The sequence below is a fragment of the Heterodontus francisci genome, chromosome 5 (genome assembly GCF_036365525.1).
Source record: "Heterodontus francisci isolate sHetFra1 chromosome 5, sHetFra1.hap1, whole genome shotgun sequence".
Taxonomy (NCBI): Eukaryota; Metazoa; Chordata; class Chondrichthyes; order Heterodontiformes; family Heterodontidae; genus Heterodontus; species Heterodontus francisci.
In genome coordinates, this window is record NC_090375.1 from 1,641,159 (window position 1) to 1,667,064 (window position 25,906).

The 25,906-nt window shown below is 44.2% G+C and overlaps 1 protein-coding gene across 2 annotated transcripts in view; it reads left to right on the top strand.

Moving 5' to 3' along the window:
- Positions 1 to 25,906, top strand: part of aoc1 (amine oxidase copper containing 1) — a 222,085-nt gene that overhangs the window by 120,907 nt on the left and 75,272 nt on the right. For both annotated transcript variants that reach the window (XM_068031031.1, XM_068031030.1), the window contains one exon: positions 19,889 to 21,454. In XM_068031031.1, the coding sequence (XP_067887132.1) occupies positions 19,897 to 21,454 (1,558 nt within the window). In that variant the 5' untranslated portion in view covers positions 19,889 to 19,896. The remainder of the gene's footprint in view (positions 1 to 19,888; positions 21,455 to 25,906) is intronic.

Below are 25,906 nucleotides of genomic sequence, written 5' to 3' on the forward strand. Positions count from 1 at the left end.
TACCCCAATCACTGAAAATCTTTCTCTGTACCCCAATTACAGAATATCCTTCTCTGTTGCCCAATTACAGAATATCTTTCTCTGTACCCCAATTACTGAACATCCTTCTCTGTTGCCCAATTACTGAAAATCCTTCTCTGTTGCCCAATTACTGAAAATCTTTCTCTGTTGCCCAATTACTGAATATCTTTCTCTGTACCCAAATTACTGAATATCGTTCTTTGTTCCCCTATTACTGAATATCCTTCTCTGTTGCCCAATTACTGAATATCTTTCTCTGTCCCCCAATTATCGAATATCCTTCTCTGTTGCCCAATTACAGAATATCCTTCTCTGTTGCCCAATTACTGAATATCCTTCTCTGTTGCCCAATTACTGAATATCTTTCTCTGTACCCAAATTACTGACTATCCTTCTCTGTTCCCCAATTACAGTATATTCTTATCGGTACCCCAATCACTGAAAATCTTTCTCTGTCCCCCAATTATCGAATATCCTTCTCTGTTGCCCAATTACAGAATATCCTTCTCTGTTGCCCAATTACTGAATATCCTTCTCTGTTGCCCAATTACAGAATAGCTTTCTCTGGACCCCAATTACTGAATATCCTTCTCTGTATCCCAATGACTGAATATCCTTCTCTGTTGCCCAATGACTGAATATCCTTCTCTGTTGCCCAATTACGGAATATCTTTCTCTGTACCCAAATTACTGAATATCGTTCTTTGTTCCCCTATTACTGAATATCCTTCTCTGTTGCCCAATTACTGAATATCTTTCTCTGTACCCCAATTACTGAACATCATTCTCTGTTGCCCAATTACTGAAAATCCTTCTCTGTTGTCCAATTATGGAATATCTTACACTGTTGCCCAATTACTGAACATCCTTCTCTGTTGCCCAATTGCTGAAAATCCCTCTCTGTTGCCCAATTCCGGAATATCTTACTCTGTTGCCCAATTACTGAATATCTTTCTCTGTACCCAAATTACTGAATATCGTTCTTTGTTCCCCTAGTACTGAATATCCTTCTCTGTTGCCCAATTACTGAATATCTTTCTCTGTACCCCAATTACTGAACATCATTCTCTGTTGCCCAATTACTGAAAATCCTTCTCTGTTGCCCAATTAAGGAATATCTTACACTCTTGCCCAATTACTGAACATCCTTCTCTGTTGCCCAACTGCTGAAAATCCTTCTCTGTTGCCCAATTCCGGAATATCTTACTCTGTTGCCCAATTACTGAACATCCTTCTCTGTTGCCCAATTACTGAAAATCCTTCTCTGGTGCCCAATTACGGAATATCCTTCTCTGGTGCCCAATTACTGAATATCCTATTCTGTTGCCCAATTACGGAATATCTTACTCTGTTCCCCAATTACTGAATATCCTTCTCTGTTGCCCAATTACTGAATATCTTTCTCTGTACCCAAATTACTGAATATCCTTCTCTGATGCCCAATTACTGAATATTATTCTCTGTTGCCCAATTGCGGAATATCTTACTCTGTACCCCAATTGCTGAATATCCTTCTCTGATTCCCATTTACTGAAAATCCATCTCTATACCTCAATAACTGAATAAGCTTCTCTGTACCCCAATTACAGTATATTCTTATCTGTACCCCAATCACTGAAAATCTTTCTCTGTACCCCAATTACAGAATATCCTTCTCTGTTGCCCAATTACAGAATATCTTTCTCTGTACCCCAATTACTGAACATCCTTCTCTGTTGCCCAATTACTGAAAATCCTTCTCTGTTGCCCAATTACTGAAAATCTTTCTCTGTTGCCCAATTACTGAATATCTTTCTCTGTACCCAAATTACTGAATATCGTTCTTTGTTCCCCTATTACTGAATATCCTTCTCTGTTGCCCAATTACTGAATATCTTTCTCTGTACCCCAATTACTGAACATCCTTCTCTGTACCCCAATTACTGAATATCCTTCTCTGTACCTAAATTACTGAATTTCTTTCTCTGTACCCCAATTACTGAATATCTTTCTCTGTTGCCCAATTACGGAATGTCTTTCTCTGTACCCAAATTACTGAATATCGTTCTCTGTTCCCCTATTACTGAATATCCTTCTCTGTTGCCCAATTACTGAATATCTGTCTCTGTACCCCAATTACTGAATATCTGTCTCTGTACCCCAATTACTGAAAATCCTTCTCTGTTGTCCAATTATGGAATATCTTACACTGTTGCCCAATTACTGAACATCCTTCTCTGTTGCCCAATTACTGAAAATCCTTCTCTGCTGCCCAATTCCGGAATATCTAACTCTGTTCCCCAATTACTGACTATCCTTCTCTGTTCCCCAATTACTGAATATCCTTCTCTGTTCCCCAATTACTGAATATCCTTCTCTGTTGCCCAATTACTGAATATCTTTCTCTGTACCCAAATTACTGAATATCCTTCTCTGTTCCCCAATTACTGAATATCCTTCTCTGTTGCCCAATTACTGAATATCTTTCTCTGTCCCCCAATTATCGAATATCCTTCTCTGTTGCCCAATTACAGAATATCCTTCTCTGTTGCCCAATTACTGAATATCCTTCTCTGTTGCCCAATTACTGAATATCTTTCTCTGTACCCAAATTACTGACTATCCTTCTCTGTTCCCCAATTACAGTATATTCTTATCGGTACCCCAATCACTGAAAATCTTTCTCTGTCCCCCAATTATCGAATATCCTTCTCTGTTGCCCAATTACAGAATATCCTTCTCTGTTGCCCAATTACTGAATATCCTTCTCTGTTGCCCAATTACAGAATAGCTTTCTCTGGACCCCAATTACTGAATATCCTTCTCTGTATCCCAATGACTGAATATCCTTCTCTGTTGCCCAATGACTGAATATCCTTCTCTGTTGCCCAATTACGGAATATCTTTCTCTGTACCCAAATTACTGAATATCGTTCTTTGTTCCCCTATTACTGAATATCCTTCTCTGTTGCCCAATTACTGAATATCTTTCTCTGTACCCCAATTACTGAACATCATTCTCTGTTGCCCAATTACTGAAAATCCTTCTCTGTTGTCCAATTATGGAATATCTTACACTGTTGCCCAATTACTGAACATCCTTCTCTGTTGCCCAATTGCTGAAAATCCCTCTCTGTTGCCCAATTCCGGAATATCTTACTCTGTTGCCCAATTACTGAATATCTTTCTCTGTACCCAAATTACTGAATATCGTTCTTTGTTCCCCTAGTACTGAATATCCTTCTCTGTTGCCCAATTACTGAATATCTTTCTCTGTACCCCAATTACTGAACATCATTCTCTGTTGCCCAATTACTGAAAATCCTTCTCTGTTGCCCAATTAAGGAATATCTTACACTCTTGCCCAATTACTGAACATCCTTCTCTGTTGCCCAACTGCTGAAAATCCTTCTCTGTTGCCCAATTCCGGAATATCTTACTCTGTTGCCCAATTACTGAACATCCTTCTCTGTTGCCCAATTACTGAAAATCCTTCTCTGGTGCCCAATTACGGAATATCCTTCTCTGGTGCCCAATTACTGAATATCCTATTCTGTTGCCCAATTACGGAATATCTTACTCTGTTCCCCAATTACTGAATATCCTTCTCTGTTGCCCAATTACTGAATATCTTTCTCTGTACCCAAATTACTGAATATCCTTCTCTGATGCCCAATTACTGAATATTATTCTCTGTTGCCCAATTGCGGAATATCTTACTCTGTACCCCAATTGCTGAATATCCTTCTCTGATTCCCATTTACTGAAAATCCATCTCTATACCTCAATAACTGAATAAGCTTCTCTGTACCCCAATTACAGTATATTCTTATCTGTACCCCAATCACTGAAAATCTTTCTCTGTACCCCAATTACAGAATATCCTTCTCTGTTGCCCAATTACAGAATATCTTTCTCTGTACCCCAATTACTGAACATCCTTCTCTGTTGCCCAATTACTGAAAATCCTTCTCTGTTGCCCAATTACTGAAAATCTTTCTCTGTTGCCCAATTACTGAATATCTTTCTCTGTACCCAAATTACTGAATATCGTTCTTTGTTCCCCTATTACTGAATATCCTTCTCTGTTGCCCAATTACTGAATATCTTTCTCTGTACCCCAATTACTGAACATCCTTCTCTGTACCCCAATTACTGAATATCCTTCTCTGTACCTAAATTACTGAATTTCTTTCTCTGTACCCCAATTACTGAATATCTTTCTCTGTTGCCCAATTACGGAATGTCTTTCTCTGTACCCAAATTACTGAATATCGTTCTCTGTTCCCCTATTACTGAATATCCTTCTCTGTTGCCCAATTACTGAATATCTGTCTCTGTACCCCAATTACTGAAAATCCTTCTCTGTTGTCCAATTATGGAATATCTTACACTGTTGCCCAATTACTGAACATCCTTCTCTGTTGCCCAATTACTGAAAATCCTTCTCTGCTGCCCAATTCCGGAATATCTAACTCTGTTGCCCAATTACTGACTATCCTTCTCTGTTCCCCAATTACTGAATATCCTTCTCTGTTCCCCAATTACTGAATATCCTTCTCTGTTGCCCAATTACTGAATATCTTTCTCTGTACCCAAATTACTGAATATCCTTCTCTGTTCCCCAATTACTGAATATCCTTCTCTGTTGCCCAATTACTGAATATCTTTCTCTGTCCCCCAATTATCGAATATCCTTCTCTGTTGCCCAATTACAGAATATCCTTCTCTGTTGCCCAATTACTGAATATCCTTCTCTGTTGCCCAATTACTGAATATCTTTCTCTGTACCCAAATTACTGACTATCCTTCTCTGTTCCCCAATTACAGTATATTCTTATCGGTACCCCAATCACTGAAAATCTTTCTCTGTCCCCCAATTATCGAATATCCTTCTCTGTTGCCCAATTACAGAATATCCTTCTCTGTTGCCCAATTACTGAATATCCTTCTCTGTTGCCCAATTACAGAATAGCTTTCTCTGGACCCCAATTACTGAATATCCTTCTCTGTATCCCAATGACTGAATATCCTTCTCTGTTGCCCAATGACTGAATATCCTTCTCTGTTGCCCAATTACGGAATATCTTTCTCTGTACCCAAATTACTGAATATCGTTCTTTGTTCCCCTATTACTGAATATCCTTCTCTGTTGCCCAATTACTGAATATCTTTCTCTGTACCCCAATTACTGAACATCATTCTCTGTTGCCCAATTACTGAAAATCCTTCTCTGTTGTCCAATTATGGAATATCTTACTCTGTTGCCCAATTACTGAATATCCTTCTCAGTTGCCCAATTACTGAATATCTTTCTCTGTACCCAAATTACTGAATATCCTTCTCTGTTGCCCAATTACTGAATATCCTTCTCTGTTGCCCAATTACTGAATATCCTTCTCTGTTGCCCAATTACGGAATATCCTTCTCTGGTGCCCAATTACTGAAAATCCTTCTCAGTTGCCCAATTACTGAATATCTTTCTCTCTACCCAAATTACTGACTATCCTTCTCTGTTGCCCAATTACTGAATATCTTTCTCTGTACCCAAATTACTGACTATCCTTCTCTGTTCCCCAATTACTGAATATTCTTCTCTGTTGCCCAATTACTGAATATCTTTCTCTGTACCCCAATTACAGTATATTCTTATCGGTACCCCAATCACTGAAAATCTTTCTCTGTAGCCCAATTATAGAATATCCTTCTCTGTTGCCCAATTACAGAATATCCTTCTCTGTTGCCCAATTACTGAATATCTTTCTCTGTACCCCAATTACAGTATATTCTTATCGGTACCCCAATCACTGAAAATCTTTCTCTGTACCCCAATTATAGAATATCTTATTCTGTTCCCCAATTACTGAATATCCTTCTCTGTTGCCCAATTACAGAATAGCTTTCTCTGGACCCCAATTACTGAATATCCTTCTCTGTATCCCAATGACTGAATATCCTTCTCTGTTGCCCAATGACTGAATATCCTTCTCTGTTGCCCAATTACGGAATATCTTTCTCTGTACCCAAATTACTGAATATCTTTCTCTGTACCCCAATTACAGTATATTCTTATCGGTACCCCAATCACTGAAAATCTTTCTCTGTACCCCAATTATAGAATATCCTTCTCTGTTGCCCAATTACAGAATATCCTTCTCTGTTGCCCAATTACTGAATATCCTTCTCTGTTGCCCAATTACAGAATAGCTTTCTCTGGACCCCAATTACTGAATATCCTTCTCTGTATCCCAATGACTGAATATCCTTCTCTGTTGCCCAATGACTGAATATCCTTCTCTGTTGCCCAATTACGGAATATCTTTCTCTGTACCCAAATTACTGAATATCGTTCTTTGTTCCCCTAGTACTGAATATCCTTCTCTGTTGCCCAATTACTGAATATCTTTCTCTGTACCCCAATTACTGAACTTCATTCTCTGTTGCCCAATTACTGAAAATCCTTCTCTGTTGTCCAATTATGGAATATCTTGCACTGTTGCCCAATTACTGAACATCCTTCTCTGTTGCCCAATTGCTGAAAATCCTTCTCTGTTGCCCAATTCCGGAATATCTTACTCTGTTGCCCAATTACTGAACATCCTTCTCTGTTGCCCAATTACTGAAAATCCTTCTCTGGTGCCCAATTACGGAATATCCTTCTCTGGTGCCCAATTACTGAATATCCTTCTCTGTTGCCCAATTACGGAATATCTTACTCTGTTCCCCAATTACTGAATATCCTTCTCTGTTGCCCAATTACTGAATATCTTTCTCTGTACCCAAATTACTGACTATCCTTCTCTGTTCCCCAATTACTGAATATCCTTCTCTGTTGCCCAATTACTGAATATCTTTCTCTGTCCCCCAATTATCGAATATCCTTCTCTGTTGCCCAATTACAGAATATCCTTCTCTGTTGCCCAATTACTGAATATCCTTCTCTGTTGCCCAATTACTGAATATCTTTCTCTGTACCCAAATTACTGACTATCCTTCTCTGTTCCCCAATTACAGTATATTCTTATCGGTACCCCAATCACTGAAAATCTTCCTCTGTCCCCCAATTATCGAATATCCTTCTCTGTTGCCCAATTACAGAATATCCTTCTCTGTTGCCCAATTACTGAATATCCTTCTCTGTTGCCCAATTACAGAATAGCTTTCTCTGGACCCCAATTACTGAATATCCTTCTCTGTATCCCAATGACTGAATATCCTTCTCTGTTGCCCAATGACTGAATATCCTTCTCTGTTGCCCAATTACGGAATATCTTTCTCTGTACCCAAATTACTGAATATCGTTCTTTGTTCCCCTTTTACTGAATATCCTTCTCTGTTGCCCAATTACTGAATATCTTTCTCTGTACCCCAATTACTGAACATCATTCTCTGTTGCCCAATTACTGAAAATCCTTCTCTGTTGTCCAATTATGGAATATCTTACACTGTTGCCCAATTACTGAACATCCTTCTCTGTTGCCCAATTGCTGAAAATCCTTCTCTGTTGCCCAATTCCGGAATATCTTACTCTGTTGCCCAATTACTGAATATCCTTCTCAGTTGCCCAATTACTGAATATCTTTCTCTGTACCCAAATTACTGAATATCCCTCTCTGTTGCCCAATTACTGAATATCCTTCTCTGTTGCCCAATTACGGAATATCCTTCTCTGGTGCCCAATTACTGAAAATCCTTCTCTGTTGCCCAATTACGGAATATCTTATTCTGTTCCCCAATTACTGAATATCCTTCTCTGTTGCCCAATTACTGAATATCCTTCTCTGTTGTCCAATGACTGAAAATCCTTCTCTGTTGCCCAATTACGGAATATCTTACTCTGTTCCCCAATTACTGAATATCCTTCTCTGATGCCCAATTACTGAATATCTTTCTCTGTACCCAAATTACTGAATATCCTTCTCTGTTCCCCAATTGCTGAATATCCTTCTCTGTTTCCCGTTGACTGAAAATCCATCTCGATACCTCAATAACTGAATAAGCTTCTCTGTACCCCAATTACAGTATATTCTTATCTGTACCCCAATCACTGAAAATCTTTCTCTGTACCCCAATTACAGAATATCCTTCCCTGTTGCCCAATTACGGAATATCTTTCTCTGTACCCAAATTACTGAATATCCTTCTCTGTTCCCCAATTACTGAATATCTTTCTCTGTACCCAAATTACTGAATATCCTTCTCTGTTCCCCAATTACTGAATATCTTTCTCTGTACCCCAATTACTGAAAATCCTTCTCTGTTGCCCAATTACTGAAAATCTTTCTCTGTTGCCCAATTACTGAATATCCTTCACAGTACCCCAATTACTGAATATCCTTCTCTGTTCCCCAATTACTCAATATCCTTCTTTGTTGCCCAATTACAGAATATCTTTCTCTGTACCCAAATTAGTGAATATCGTTCTCTGTTGCTCAATTACTGAATGTCCTTCGATGTACCCCAATTACTGAATATCCTTCTCTGTACCCCAATGACTGAATATCCTTCTCTGTACCCCAATTACAGAATATCTTTCTCTGTACCCCAATTACTGAATATCCTTCTCTGTCGCCGAATGACTGAATATCTTTCTCTGTGGCCCAATTACTGAAAATCTTTCTCTGTTCCCCAATGACTGAATATCCTTCTCTGTTGCCCAATTACTGAATATCTTTCTCTGTACCTAAATTACTGAATATCCTTCTCTGATGCCCAATTACTGAATATTATTCTCTGTTGCCCAAATGCGGAATATCTTACTCTCTACGCCAATTTCTGAATATCCTTCTCTGTTTCCCATTTACTGAAAATCCATCTCTGTACCCCAATAACTGAATAACCTTCTCTGTACCCCAATTACATTATATCCTTCTCTGTACCCCAATCACTGAATATCTTTCTCAGTGCCCCAATTACTGAATATCCTTCTCTGTTGCTCAATTACTGAATGTCCTTCTCTGTACCCCAATTACTGAATGTCCTTCTCTGTACCCCAATTACTGATTGTCCTTCTCTGTACACCAATTACTGAATGTCCTTCTCTGTACCCCAATTACTGAATATCCTTCTCTGTTGCCCGATTACTGAATATCTTTCTCTGTTGCCCAATTACGGAATATCCTGCTCTGTACCCCAATTACTGAACATCCTTCTCTGTTGCCCAATTACTGAAAATCCTTCTCTGTTGCCCAATTACTGAATATCCTTCTCTGTACCCCAATGACTGAATATCCTTCTCTGATGCCCAATTACGGAATATCCTGCTCTGTACCCCAATTACTGAACATCCTTCTCTTTCCGTCAATTACTGAATATCCTTCTCTGTACCCCAATTACTGAATATATTTCTCTGTCCCCCAATTACAGAATATTCTTCTCCATTACCTAATTACTGAATATCCTTCTCTGTACCCAAATTACTGAATATCCTTCTCTGTTACCCAATTACTGAATATCCTTCTCTGTGCCGCAATTACTGAATATCCTTCTCTGTTGCCCAATTACTGAATATCCTTCTCTGTTGCCCAATTACTGAATATCCTTTTCTGTTTCCCAATTACTGAATATCCTTCTCTGTACCCCAAAACGAAGGAACAGCATTGGCTATTCACCCGTTCTCTGGGACTTCACCTATCGCCAATGAGGATGCAAATATTTCTGTCAAGGCCCCTGCAATTTACTCCCTTACCTCCCTCAGTATTCTGGGGTAGACCCATCAGACCCTGGGAACTTATCTCCCTTAATGTTTTGCAAGACGCCCAACACCTCCTCCTTTTGATAACGACATGACCGAGACTATCTGCACTCCCTTCCCTAGACTCATCATCCACCTTCTCCTTGGTGAATACTGATGCAAAGTATTCATTTAGTACCTCGCCCATTTCCTCTGGCTCCACACATAGGTTCTCACCTCTGTCCTTGAGTGGACCAACCCTTTCCCTCTTGCTCTTTATATACGTATAAAAAGCCTTGGGATTTTCCTTAATCCTGTTTGCCAATGACTTTTCATGACCCCTTTTAGCCCTCCTGACTCCTTGCTTAAGTTCCTTCCTACTGTCTTTATATTCCTCAAGGACTTCGTCTGTTCCCAGCCATCTAGTCCTATGAATGCTTCCTTTTTCTTTTTGACTCGGCTCACAATATCCCCGTTATCCAAGGTTCCTGAAACTTGCCAAACTTATCCTTCTTCCTCACAGGAACATGCCGGTCCTGGATTCTGATCAACTGACGTTTGAAAGACTCCCACATGTCAGATGTTGATTTACCCTCAAACAGCCGCCCCCAATCTAAATTCTTCAGTTCCTGCCTAATATTGTTATAATTTGCCTTCCCCCAATTTAGCACCTTCACCCGAGGACGACTCTTATCCTTATCCACAAGTACCTTAAAACTTATGGAATTATGGTCACTGTTCCTGAATTGCTCCCCTCCTGAAACTTCGACCACCTGGCCGGGCTCATTCCCCAATACCAGGTCCAGTACAGCCCCATCCCTAGTTGGACTATCTACATACTGTTTCAAGAAGCCCTCCTGGATGCTCCTTACAAATTCTGCCCCATCCAAGCCCCACGCACTGTGAGTCCCAGTCAAGATAGGGGAAGTTAAAATCACCCACCACTTCAACCCTGTTACCTTTACATCTTTCCAAAATCTGTCTACATATCTGCTCCTCTACCTCCCGCTGGCTGTTGGGAGGCCTGTCGAAAACCCCCAACATCGTGACTGCACCCTTCCTATTCCTGAGCTCCACCCATATTGCCTCGCTGCATGACCCCTCTGAGGTGTCCTCCCGCAGTACAGCTGTGATATTCTCCTTAACCAGTAATGCAACTCCCCCACCCCTTTTACATCCCCCTTGTCTCTGTAATAGCAGCAACATCATAGTTCTAAGTACTAATCCAAGCTCTACGTTCATCTGCTTTACCTGTTATACATTGAAACAAATGCACTTCAGACCACCAGTCCTGCTGTGCTCAGCAACATCTCCCTGCCTGCTTTTCCTCTTAGTCTTACTGGCCTTATTTACTGGTTCCCCCTCATTTATTTCACTTGCTGTCCTACTGCTCTGGTTCCCACTCCCCCTGCCACACTAGTTTAAACCCTCCCGAGTGACGCTAGCAAACCTCGCAGCCAGGATATTTGTGCCCCTCCAGTTTAGATGCAACCCATCCTTCTTGTACAGGTCCCATCTGTCCCTGAAGAGATCCCAATGGTCCAGATATCTGAAACCCTCCCTTCTACACCAGCTGTTCAGCCACGTGTTTAGCTGCACTATCTTCCTATTTCTAGCCTCACTGGCACATGGCACAGGGAGTAATCCCGAGATTACAACCCTAGAGGTCCTGTTTTTTAACTTTCTACCTAACTCCCGAAACTCCCCCTGCAGGACCTCGTCACTCTTCCTGTTTATGTTGTTGGTACCGATGTGTACCACAACCTCTGGCTGTTCACCCTCCCCCTTCAGAATGCCCCCTGTCCGTTCAGAGACATCCTGAGGATATCACAGCTGTGCTGAAGGAGGGCACTATGGAGGACTCGAGCAGTGAGGCAATATGGACAGAACTCAGAAATAGGAAGGGTGCGGTAACAATGTTGGGGCTGTACTACAGGCCTCCCAACAGCCAGCGTGAGATAGAGGTACAAATATGTAAACAGATTATGGAAAGATGTAGGAGCAACAGGGTGGTGGTGATAGGAGATTTTAATTTTCCCAACATTGACTGGGATTCGCTTAGTGTTAGAAGTCCAGATGGAGCAGAATGTGTAAGGAGCATCCAGGAAGGTTTTCTAGAGCAGTATGTAAATAGTCCAACTCAGGAAGGGGCCATACTGGACCTGGTGTTGGGGAATGAGCCCGGCCAGGTTGTTGAAGTTTCAGTCGGGGACTACTTTGGGAATAGTGATCACAATTCCGTAAGCTTTAAAATACTCATGGACAAAGACGAGAGTGGTCCTAAAGGAAGAGTGCTAAATTGGGGGAAGGCCAACTATACCAAAATTCGGCAGGAGCTGGGAAATGTAGATTGGGAGCAGCTGTTTGAAGGTAAATCCACATGTGATATGTGGGAGGCTTTTGAAGAGAGGTTGATTAGCGTTCAGGAGAGACATGTTCCTGTGAAAATGAGGGACAGAAATGGCAAGATTAGGGAACCATGGATGACAGGTGAAATTGTGAGACTAGCTAAGAGGAAAAAGGAAGCATACATAAGGTGGAGGCGGCTGATGAAAGACGAAGCTTTGAAAGAATATCGGGAATGTAGGACCAATCTGAAACGAGGAATTAAGAGGGCTAAAAGGGGTCATGAAATATCTTTAGCAAACAGGGTTAAGGAAAATCCCAAAGCCTTTTATTCATATATAAGGAGAAAGAGGGTAACTAGAGAAAGGATTGGCCCACTAAAGGACAAAGGAGGAATGTTATGCTTGGACTCAGAGAAAATGGGTGAGATTCTAAACGAGTACTTTGCATCGGTATTCACCGAGGAGAGGGACATGACGGATGTTGAGGTTAGGGACAGATGTTTGATTACTCTAGGTCAAGTCGGCATAAGGAGGGAGGAAGTGTTGGGTATTCTAAAGGGCATTAAGGTGGACAAGTCCCCAGGTCCGGATGGGATCTATCCCAGGTTACTGAGGGAAGCGAGAGAGGAAATAGCTGGGGCCTTAACAGATATCTTTGCAGCATCCTTAAACACGGGTGAGGTCCCGGAGGACTGGAGAATTGCTAATGTTGTCCCCTTGTTTAAGAAGGGTAGCAGGGATAATCCAGGTAATTATAGACCGGTGAGCCTGACGTCAGTGGTAGGGAAGCTGCTGGAGAAGATACTGAGGGATAGGATCTATTCCCATTTAGAAGAAAATGGGGTTATCAGTGATAGGCAACATGGTTTTGTGCAGGGAAGGTCATGTCTTACCAACTTAATAGAATTCTTTGAGGAAGTGACAAAGTTGATTGATGAGGGAAGGGCTGTAGATGTCATATACATGGACTTCAGTAAGGCGTTTGATAAGGTTCCCCATGGCAGGCTGATGGAGAAAGTGAAGGCGCTTGGGGTCCAAGGTGTACTAGCTAGATGGATAAAGAACTGGCTGGGCAACAGGAGACAGAGAGTAGCAGTAGAGGGGAGTTTCTCAAAATGGAGACGTGTGACCAGTGTTGTTCCACAGGGATCCGTGCTGGGACCACTGTTGTTTGTGATATACATTAATGATTTGGAGGAAAGTATAGGTGGACTGATTAGCAAGTTTGCAGACGACACTAAGATTGGTGGAGTAGCAGATAGTGAAGGGGACTGTCAGAGAATACAGCAGAATATAGATAGATTAGAGAGTTGGGCAGAGAAATGGCAGATGGAGTTCAATCAGGGCAAATGCGAGGTGATGCATTTTGGAAGATCCAATTCAAGAGTGAACTATACAGTAAATGGAAAAGTCCTGGGGAAAATTGATGTCCAGAGAGATTTGGGTGTTCAGGTCCACTGTTCCCTGAAGGTGGCAACGCAGGTAAATAGAGTGGTCAAGAAGGCATACGGCATGCTTTCCTTCATCGGACGGGGCATTGAGTACAAGAGTTGGCAGGTCATGTTACAGTTGTATAGGACTTTGGTTCGGCCACATTTGGAATACTGCGTACAGTTCTGGTCGCCACATTATCAAAAGGATGTGGATGCTTTGGAGAGGGTGCAGAGGAGGTTCACCAGGATGTTGCCTGGTATGGAGGGCGCTAGCTATGAAGAGAGGTTGAGTAGATTAGGATTATTTTCATTAGAAAGACGGAGGTTGAGGGGGGACCTGATTGAGGTGTACAAAATCATGAGAGGTATAGACAGGGTGGACAGCAAGAGGCTTTTTCCCAGAGTGGGGGTTTCAATTACTAGAGGACACGAGTTCAAAGTGAAAGGGGAAATGTTTAGGGGGGATATGCGTGGAAAGTTCTTTACGCAGAGGGTGGTGGGCACCTGGAACGCGTTGCCAGCGGAGGTGGTAGATGCGGGCACGATGGCGTCTTTTAAGATGTATCTAGACAGATACATGAATGGGCAGGAAGAAAAGAGATACAGAAGCTTAGAAAATAGGCGACATGTTTAGAGAGAGGATCTGGATCGGCGCAGGCTTGGAGGGCCGAAGGGCCTGTTCCTGTGCTGTAATTATCTTTGTTCTTTGTTCTTTGACCCTGGCACCGGGGAGGCAACATACCATCCTGGAGTCTCTTTCATGTCCACAGAAGCGCCTATCTGTGCCCCTGACTATAGAGTCCCCTATAACTATTGCTCTTCTGCGCTTTGCCCCTCCCTGCTGAACAACAGTGCCAGCCATGGTGCCACTGCTCTGGCTGCTGCTGTTTTCCCCTGATAGGCCATCCCCCCCAACAGTATCCAAAATGGTATACTTGTTAGAGAGGGGGATAGCCACAGGGGTTTCCTGCACTGACAGCCGTCCCTTCTCGTGGTCTGTACCCCCTCCAGTAACTGAATATCCTTCTCTGAACCCCCTCCAATACCTTCTCAAGGGCAATTAGGGATGTACAATAAATGCTGGCCCTCCACATGATGCTTTCATGCCATGAAATATTAAAAAAAAATTCTCTGAAGTAAGGATATTTATTGTCTTCTGACTGGGGCCAGATATTCTTTTAAAAGGACTTCTCTGGATTTTTGTCTTGTATCCTTTTTCCAAAAATCTCACCATTCTGTTTGCTTTCAGAGCCTCAGTAACATTTTGCTGATCGAGTCCATGACCTTTGCTGTCAAACCCCAGGATCTCTCTCATGCTTTAAAACCTCAGTTTTATTGCCTTTTTGCACTTAATGCACTGAATTATTACAGCACAGAAGGAGGGCCATCTTGCCCATGGTATCTGCACAAACTCTTTGCCCTCCCCTACATCCTCCCCATAACCCTGAACATTCTACCCGTTTAGATAACAGTCTTTTGAATGCCTCCATTGAACGTGCCTGCAGCACATTCCAGACCTTAACCACTCACTTCCTGAAAGCTTTCCCTCATGTTACTTTTGTTTCTTTGATCAATTTCTTTAAATCTGTGTCCTTTCATTCTTGATCCTTTCACAGTTTCTCTCTATCTACTCTGTCCAGACCCCTCATGATTTTAAATACCTCTATTAAATCACCTCTCAGCCTTCTCTTCTCTCAGGAAAACAGTCCCAACTTCTCCAATCTATCTTCATAACTGAAATTCCTCATCCCTGGAATCATTCTTGTGAATCTTTTCTGTACTCTCTCCAATGTCCTCACGTCTTTCCTCAAGTGTGTCACCCAGAACTGGACACAATACTCCAGCTGAGGCCGAACTAGTGTCTTATACAAGTTCAACATAACTTCCTTGCTCTTGTACTCTATGTCCCTATTAATAAAGCCCAGGATACTGTATGCTTTATTGAAAGCTCTCTCAACCTGTCCTGACACCTTCAATGACTTATTCACATATACACCCAGGTCCCTCTGCTCCTGCACCCCCTTTAGAATAGTACCCGATATGCTTTTTTTTAAATAATTCGTTCGTGGGATGTGGGTGTCACTGGCCAGGCCAGCATTTATTGCCCATCCCTAATTTCCCTTGAGAAGGTGGTGGTGAGCTGCCTTCTTGAACCGCTGCAGTCCATGTGTGGTAGGTATACCCAAGGTGCTGTTAGGAAGGGAGTTCTAGGATTTTGACCCAGCGACAGTGAAGGAACAGTGATATAGTTCCAAGTCAGGATGGTGTGTGACTTGGAGGAGAACTTGCAGGTGGTGGTGTTCCCATGTATTTGCTGCCCTTGTCCTTCTAGTTGGTAGAGGTCGCGGGTTTGGAAGGTGCTGTCTAAGGAGCCTTGTTGCATTGCTGCTGTGCATCTTGTAGATGGTACACACTGCTGCCACTGTGCGTCAGTGGTGGAGGGAGTGACTGTTTGTAGATGGGGTGTCAATCAAGCGGACTGCTTTGTCCTGGATGGTGTCGAGCTTTTTAAGTGTTGTTGGAGCTGCACCCATCCAGGTAAGTGGAGAGTATTCCATCACACTCCTGACCTGTGCCTTGTAGATGGTGGACAGGCTTTGGGGAGTCAGGAGGTGAGTTACTCACTGTAGAATTCCTAGCTGCTGCCCTGCTCTTGTAACCACGGTATTTATATGGCTACTCCAGTTCAGTTTCTGGTCAATGGTAACCACCAGGATGTTGATAGTGGGGGATTCAGAGATTGTAATAACATTGAATGTCAAGGGGAGATGGTTAGATTCTCTCTTGTTGGAGATGGTCATTGCCTGGCACTTGTGTGGCGCAAATGTTACTTGTCACTTCTCAGCCCAAGCCTGGATATTGTCCAGGTCTTGCTGCATTTCTACACGGACTCCTTCAGTATCTGAGGAGTTGCAAATGGTGCTGAACATGTCCACAGATCCCTGAAGGACAGGTCGATCGAGTGGTGAAGAAGGCATATGGAATGCTTTCCTTTATTGGCCGAGGTATAGAATACAAAAGCAGGGATGTAATGCTGGAACTGTATAAAACACTGGTTAGGCCACAGTTGGAGTATTGTGCACAGTTCTGGTCACCACATTACAGGAAGGACATAATTGCTCTGGAGAGAGTACAGAGGAGATTTACAAGAATGTTGTCAGGGCTTGAAAGTTGCAGCTATGAGGAAAGATTGGATCAGCTAGGGTTGTTTTTCTTAGAACAGAGGAGGCTGAGGGGTGACTTAATTGAGCTGTACAAAATTATGAGGGGCCTAGGTAGAGTTGACAGGAAGGACCTGTTTCCCCTAGCGGAGAGGTCAATTACCAGGGGGCACAGATTTAAGGTGATTGGTCGAAGGATTAGAGGGGACATGAAGAAAAGCTTTTTCACCCAGAGGGTGGTGGGTGTCTGGAATTCACTGCCCAGATCGGTGGTGGAGGCAGAAACCCTCAATTCTTTAAAAAGGTACCTGGACCTGCACCTGAAGTGCTGTAACCTGCAAGGCTATGGACCAGGTGCTGGAAGGTGGGATTAGATTGGGTGGCTAGTTTTTTTGGCCGGCACAGACACGATAGGTGAATGGCCTCCTTCTGTGCTGTCATTTTTCAATGGTTCTACATTGTGCAATCATCAGCGAACATCCCCACTTCTGACCTTATGATTGAAGGAAGGTCATTGATGAAGCAGCTGAAGATGGTTGGGCCCAGGACACTACCCTGAGGAACTCCTGCAGTGATGTCCTGGAGCTCAGATGATTGACCTCCAACAACCACAACCATCTTCCTTTGCGCTCAGTATGACTCCAACCAGCGGAGAGTTTTCCTCCTGATTCCCATTGACCTCAGTTTTGCTAGGGCTCCTTGATGCCATACTCGGTCAAATGCTGCCTTGATGTCAAGGGCAGTCACTCTCACCTCACCTCTTGAGTTCAGCTCTTTTGTCCATGTTTGAACCAAGGCTGTAATGAGGTCAGGAGCTGAATGGCCCTGGCGGAACCCAAACTGAGCATCACTGAGCAGGTTATTGCTAAGCAAGTGCCGCTTGATGGCACTGTTGATGACACCTTCCATCACTTTACTGATGATTGAGAGTAGGCTGATGGGGCGGTAATTGGCCGGGTTGGACTTGTCCTGCTTTTTGTGTACAGGACATACCTGGGCAATTTCCCACATTGCAGGGTAGATGCCAGTGTTGTAGCTGTACTGGAACAGCTTGGCTAGGGGCGCGGCAAGTTCTGGAGCACAGGTCTTCAGTACTATTGCTGGAATATTGTCAGGGCCCATAGCTTTTGCAGTATCCAGTGTCTTCAGTCATTTCTTGATATCACGTGGAGTGAATCGAATTGGCTGAAGTCTGGCATCTGTGATGCTGGGGACTTCAGGAGGAAGCCGAGATGGATCATCAACTTGGCACTGCCGGCTGAAGATGGATGCAAATGCTTCAGCCTATGTCCAGACTAGCCAAGAGAGTGTGGGAAAATGGCGCACTGACACGGAACACAAAAGTCCGAGTGTATCAAGCCTGTGTCCTCAGTACCTTGCTCTCCAGCAGCGAGGTCTGGACAACACATGTCAGCCAAGAGTGACGTCTCAATTCATTCCATCTTCGCTGCCTCCGGAGAATCCTTGGCATCAGGTGGCAGGACTGTATCTCCAACACAGAAGTCCTCGAGGCGGCCAACATTCCCAGCATATACACCCATATACATTCCCAGCATATACAGGGCGGCACGGTGGCGCAGTGGTTAGCACCGCAGCCTCACAGCTCCAGCGACCCGGGTTCAATTCCGGGTACTGCCTGTGTGGAGTTTGCAAGTTCTCCCTGTGTCTGCGTGGGTTTCCTCCGGGTGCTCCGGTTTCCTCCCACAAGCCAAAGACTTGCAGGTTGATAGGTAAATTGGCCATTAGAAATTGCCCCTAGTATAGGTAGGTGGTAGGGAAAATATAGGGACAGGTGGGGATGTGGTAGGAATATGGGATTAGTGTAGGATTAGTATAAGTGGGTGGTTGATGGTCGGCACAGACTCGGTGGGCCGAAGGGCCTGTTTCAGTGCTGTATCTCTAAACTAAACTAAACTAAACCCTACTGAGCCAGCGGCGCTTGAGATGGCTTGGCCATGTGAGCCGCATGGAAGATGGCAGGATCCCCAAGGACACATTGTACAGCGAGCTCGTCACTGGTATCAGACCCACCGGCCGTCCATGTCTCCACTTTAAAGTCTGCAAACGCGACATGAAGTCCTGTTGCATTGATCACAAGTCATGGGAGTCAGTTGCCAGTGATCGCCAGAGCTGGCGGACAGCCATAAAGATGGGGCTAAAGCATGGCGAGTCGAAAAGACTTAGCAGTTGGCAGGAAAAAAGACAGAAGCGCAAGGGGAGAGCCAACTGTGTAACAGCGCCGACAAACAAATTTTTCTGCAGCACCTGTGGAAGAGTCTGTCACTCTAGAATTGGCCTTTATAGCCACTCCAGGCACTGCTTCACAAACCACTGACCACCTCCAGGCGCGTATCCATTGTCTCTCGAGACAAGGAGGCCAAAGAAGATCTGGAGTGGGATTTGAATCTACAACATGCTGACTCAGAAGTGAGAGTGCTACCACACAGCCATCTCAGATCTCTATGTTAAGCTCTCTGCACACACTGATAGAGTTGGTCAGAGCCAGTAACTAGGTGTGTATAATAAATGCTGGCCCATTCCAGGAATGAATGGAAAATTGCTCTGATTGAATTTCTGCCTATTATTATTCACTATTTGTCATTGCTCCCAATTTGATATCTCCTGCAAATTATAAAAATTATAAACAGCATCCTCAACCTTGTGGCATTTCACTGGTAACTGACTGCCCATCAGATACCTCCCTGGGACTCTTCTTCCACCCAAACATTTACAGTCCCATCTATCCCTGGGCTTGGCTTTATGCAGGAACTGATTATGTGATAGTGTCAAATGCTGTCCTGCAGTCCAGGCAGATAACATGCCAGTCTCTCCTCTATCTCTTGGGTCAATCACTTCCATGTAGAAATCCAATATATTCTCCATCAGAATGCTTTCAAACAATGGAAATAAGGTTTGCAGTCTATAATTCAGTGGTTCATTGCTCACCCCTTTTTTTGAAGGTGGCTGGTGCGTTTGGTATTTCCAGTTACCTGAGATCTCGTGCGATTCTTGTGAACTGAACAATATCCAAGGGAGGACTCGCAATGTTTTCACCCAATTTCCCAGGATGAAAGGTGTGATGTTTTTTCTGAGGTGTTGCCTGTGGTGTTCTGGAAACGAGCTAGGTGCAAGGCTCTGAATGATCCAGCTGTGTAAGCAGCTGTGCTGGTCTCTGAAGACTCTGAAGGCTGTTCTGTTTCTCTCTATTACTGTGATTTTGGAGCTTTGGTACACTAGGTGTTGTTCCATGTCTGCACATTTCTTCCCTTGCAGGTGGAGATATGAAAGGTGAAGTGTGGATCCACTGGGCCTGCTTTGTGGCTGTAATGATATGGAGTGGAGCGAGTTTCCAATATTCTCAGAGTACCGATCATTACCGTTACACGGCATCAACGTTTGCTGACCTAAGTCCGACAGAGATGCAAGCGGTGAGGACCTTCCTGCTGTTCCAGAAAAACCTCAATCTGTCAGCTGCAAAAACACAAACACTTAAAAAGAATTATATCTTCCTCATTGAGCTTCAAATTCCCAAGAAACGGCACATTCTGAATTTCCTCAAGGGCTTCAGCTCGACCCCTAAACGCAATGCTAAGGTGGTCATCTTCTTTGGTGCTGAAACAGTGCCCAATGTCACTGAATATATTGTAGGACCATTACCAGTGCCCGAGTATTATCGTCCCATAATACTGAAAGGTAACAAGCCCATAAAGTTTACCGCCCGACCAACAACCAATCTGGAGTATGCACTCATTCATCAGAAGCTGGGTGAGGTCACCAAGGCTGCGACCCAACTGCTGAAAGAGTCCAGCGGATTCTGGTACTACAATTGCACTGACCGCTGTCTGACCTTTAGCGATGTTGCACCCAGGGGTCAGAGGTCAGGGGATAGGAGGTCATGGTTCATACTGCAAAGAGCTGTGGAAGGCTATTTCATTCATCCAATTGGCTTTGAGATCCTGCTGAACCATAAGCCTCTGGACCCGAGGCATTGGACAGTGGAGAAAGTTTGGTACAATGGGCAGTACTTTGACAGTGTGGATGAGCTGGTGAAGAAGTACAACATGGGCCTTGTGAATAAGTCCAAGCTGCCTGAATTCAGGAGCGAGGACCTGTTCTCCACCTATATACCCAGAGGCCACTTTAAAACCCGCACCGACATTCCTGGGCCTAAGCACTATGAGCCTCAGGGGAAGAGATACAGGGTGAAGGGGAATTCTGTTGTGTACGCAGGGTGGAGTTTTGCCTTTAGAATCCGACAATCCACTGGGATCCAACTTTTCGATATCAGGTTCAATGATGAACCAATCGCGTACGAGATTAGCATTCAGGAAGCCATCGCATTCTATGCTGGTCACAGCCCTGCAGCAATGCAGACCAAATACATCGACAGTGCTTGGGGAATGGGCACGATGAACTATGAACTGGCAAAAGGGATTGACTGTCCAGAAATCGCCACCTACAGAGATGTGTATCACTTTCTGGACACGGACCAGCCCATCCGCTACAAGAACGCTTTGTGTATATTTGAATACTCCACTGCAATCCCTCTCAGGAGGCATTTCAACAGCAATTTCAAAGGGGGCTACAACTTCTATGGTGGTCTTGAGAATCATGTACTTGTCATTAGGACCACCTCCACCGTCTATAACTATGACTATCTCTGGGACTTCATCTTCTACCAGAATGGCGTGATAGAGACGAAGGTCCATGCCACTGGCTATATCCACGCTACCTTCTTCACACCCGAGGGAGCAAACTATGGATCCAAAGTCTATGGCTATGTCCTGGGAAATCTCCACACTCACCTCATCCATTATAAAGTGGATCTGGATGTGGCAGGTGGGTTGTAAAGAGTTGGTTACATGGATAAAAGGACAGCCACACAGGAAGATGCTAAAGCAATGAGTCCGAGGCAGATGGCTTGACCTGTCCCCAGCAATACTCTGTTTTTTTTACTCTTCACCAATTGTCTCCCATGTCCCACCACTCCCCTCCCTCCCCTCTCCCAACCGCTGACACCAATGCCCTCCACTGCCTCCCATACACCCTCCCTCCCCTCCCTCCTGCACCCTCTCCCTTCCTCTCCCTCTTCCTCCTGCACTCTTCTGCTCCCGTTTCCCTGTTCTCTCCTGTTTACCTTCCATTCAATTATCCGAATATAAACTAGGATAGTAATAATGTAAAGGACAGAAGGACATTCTTGTTCAATATGTTTCCAGTCCAACGAGGAAGGAGGCATTGTTGGGTTTGGTTCTGGGGAATGAGGTGGGGCAAGTGGATCAAGTGTCAGGGGCAATTTCAGTGGGGGAGAATAGATCTGGCCCAGGTAAATTGGAAGCAAATATTGGAGGGAAAAACTGCAACTAAACAATAGGCTGCCTTTAAAGAGGAGATGGTTCTGGCACAGGCAAGGTACATTCCCTCGAAGGGGAAAGGTAGGGCAAACAAATCCAGAGTTCCCTGGATGAAAATAGAGATGGAGATGAAGATGAAGAAGGCATAGAAGGCTATGGCCCAAGTGCTGGAAAATGGGATGAGAATAGTTAGGTGCTTGATGGCCGGCACAGACACGATGGGCCGAAGGGCCTGTTGCTGTGCTGAATAACTCTATGACTCGAAGAAGAGAATGGGTGCATATGACAGATGTCAGGCGAATAATATAATTGAGAATCAGGCTGAATATGAAAGATTCAGAGAGGAAGGGAATCTAAAAGTCTTTGATAGGAATATAAAAGGCGAGTAAAAGGACAGGTGGGGCTGATTAGGTGGGTTTACACGTGGAGGCAGACGGCATGGCCGAGGTATTAAATTACTATTTACATCTGTCTTTACCAAGGAAGAAGATGCTGCCCAAGTCAAAGTGAAAGAGGAGGTATCACAGAGTCAAAGAATAATACAGTGCAGAAGAGGCCCTTCGGCCCATCGAGTCTGCACCGATGCATTAAAGACACCTGACCTGTCTACCTAATCCCATTTGCCAGCACTTGGCCCATAGCCTTGAATGTTATGACGTGCCAAGTGCTCATCCAGGTACTTTTTAAAGGATGTGAGGCAACCTGCCTCTACCACCCTCCCAGGCAGGGCATTCCAGACCGTCACCACCCTCTGGGTAAAAAAGTTCTTCCTCAAATCCCCCTTAAACCTCCTGCCCCTCACCTTAAACTTGTGACCCCTCGTAACTGACCCTTCAACTAAGGGGAACAGATGCTCCCTATCCACCCTGTCCATGCCCCTCATAATCTTATACACCTCGATCAGGTCACCCCTCAGTCTTCACTGCTCCAGTGAAAACAACCCAAGCCTATCCAACCTCTCTTCATAGCTTAAATGTTCCATCCCAGGCAACATCCTGGTGAATCGCCTCTGCACCCCCTCCAATGCAATCACATCCTTCCTATAATCTGGCGACCAGAATTGCACACAGTACTCCAGCTGTGGCCGTACCAAAGTTCTGTACAACTCCAACATGACCTCCCTGCTTTTGTAATCTATGCCTCGATTGATAAAGGCAAGTGTCCCATATGCCTTTTTCACCACCCTATTAACCTGCCCTTCTGCTTTCAGAGATCTATGGACAAACACGCCAAGGTCCCTTTGTTCCTCGGAACTTCCCAGTGTCAGGCCATTCATTGAATACTTCCGTGTCACATTACTCCTTCCAAAGTGTATCACCTCACATTTTTCAGCGTTAAATTCCATCTGCCACTTTTCTGCCCATTTGACCATCCCGTCTATATCTTCCTGTAACCCAAGACACTCCACCTCACTGTTAACCGCTCGGCCAATCTGTGTCATCCGCGAACTTACTGATCCTACCCCCCACATAGTCATCTATGTCGTTTATATAAATGACAAACAATAGGGGACCCAGCACAGATCCCTGTGGTACGCCACTGGACACTGGCCTCCAGTCACTAAAACAGCCGTCTGTCATCACTCTCTGTCTCCTGCAGCCAAGCCAATTTTGAATCCACCTTATCAAGTTACCTTGTATCCCATGTGCATTTGCTTTCTTGATAACTCTCCCATGTGGGACCTTGTCAAAGGCCAAAGCATTAAGGTAGATAAGTCCCCAGGGCCTGATGGGATCGACCCCAAAATACTGAGGGAGGCAAGGGAAAAAATTGCTGAGGCCTTGACAGAAATCTTTGCATCCTCATTGGCTACAGGTGAGGTCCCAGAGGACTGGAGAATAGCCAATGTTGTTCCTTTGTTTAAGAAGGGTAGCAAGGATAATCCAGGAAATTATAGGCCGGTGAGCCTTACGTCAGTGGTCGGGAAATTATTAGAGAGGATTCTTCGGGACAGGATTTACTCCCATATGGATACAAATGAACTTATTAGCGAGAGGCCGCATGGTTTTGTGAAGGGGAGGTCGTGTCTCACTAATTTGATTGAGTTTTTTGAGGAAGTGACAAAGATGATTGATGAAGGAAGGGCAGTGGATGTTATCTATATGGACTTCAGTAAAGCCTTTGACAAGGTCCCTCATGGCAGACTGATACAAAAGGTGAAGGCACACGGGATCAGAGGTGAGCTGGCAAGATGGATACAGAACTGGCTCTGTCATAGAAGACAGAGGGTAACAGTGGAAGGGTGCTTTTCTGAATGGAGGGATGTGACTAGTGGTGTTCCACAGGGATCAGTGCTGGGACCTTTGCTGTTTGTAGTATATATAAATGATTTGGAGGAAAATGTAGCTGGTCTGATTAGTAAGTTTGCGGACGACACAAAGGTTGGTGGAGTTGCGGATAATGATGAGGATTGTCAGAGGATACAGCAGGATATAGATCGGTTGGAGACTTTAGATTAGATTAGAGATACAGCACTGAAACAGGCCCTTCGGCCCACCGAATCTGTGCCGAACATCAACCACCCATTTATACTAATCCTACACTAATCCCATATTCCTACCACATCCCCACCTGTCCCTATATTTCCCTACCACCTACCTATACTAGTGACAATTTATAATGGCCAATTTACCTATCAACCTGCAAGTCTTTTGGCTTGTGGGAGGAAACCGGAGCACCCGGAGAAAACCCACGCAGACACAGGGAGAACTTGCAAACTCCACACAGGCAGTACCCGGAATCGAACCCGGGTCCCTGGAGCTGTGAGACTGCGGTGAGATGGCAGATGGAGTTTAATTCGGACAAATGTGAGGTAATGCATATTGGAAGGTCTAATGCAGGTGGGAGGTATACAGTAAATGGCAGAACCCTTAGGAGTATTGACATGCAGAGAGATCTGGGCGTACAGGTCCACAGGTCACTGAAAGTGGCAATGCAGGTGGATAAGGTAGTCAAGAAGGCATACGGCATGCTTGCCTTCATCGGTCGGGGCATAGAGTATAAAAATTGGCAAGTCATGCTGCAGCTGTACAGAACTTTAGTTAGGCCACACTTAGAATATTGTGTGTAATTCTGGTCGCCACACTACCAGAAGGACGTGGAGGCTTTGGAGAGGGTACAGAAGAGGTTTTCCAGGATGTTGCCTGGTCTGGAGGGTATTAGCTATGAGGAGAGGTTGGATAAACTCGAATTGTTTTCACTGGAACGACGGAGGTGGAGGGGTGACATGATAGAGGTTTACAAAGTTATGAGCGGCATGGACAGAGTGGATAGTCAGAAGCTTTTTCCCAGGGTGGAAGAGGCAGTTACTGGGGGACATAGGTTTAAGGTGCGAGGGGCAAAGTTTAGAGGGGATGTGCGAGGCAAGTTCTTTACACAGAGGGTGGTGAGTGCTTGGAACTTGTTGCCGGGGGAGGTGGTGGAAGCAGGTACGATAGAGACGTTTAAGAGGCATCTTGACAAATACATGAATAGGATGGGAATAGAGGGATACGGTCCCTGGATGTGCAGAAGGTATTAGTTTATACAGGCATCAAGATCGGCGCAGGCTTGGAGGGCCGAATGGCCTGTTCCTGTGCTGTACTGTTCTTTGCTCTTTGTTCTTTGTTTGCTTTGCTGAAATCCATGTAAACTATATCAACTGCACTACCCTCATCTACACACCTGGTCACATGCTCAAAAAATTCACTCAAATTTGTTCGGCATGACCTCCCTCTGACAAAGCCATGCTGACTATTCCTAATCAAATTTTGCCTCTTCAGTGGAGATAGATTCTCTCCTTCAGAATTTTCTCCAATAGTTTCCCTACCACTGACGTGAGACTCACTGGTCTGTAGTTCCCTGGCTTATCTCTACAACCTTTCTTAAATAGTGGGACCACATTAACTGTTCTCCAGTCCTCTGGCACCTCCCCCGTGGCCAGAGAGGAATTAAAAAT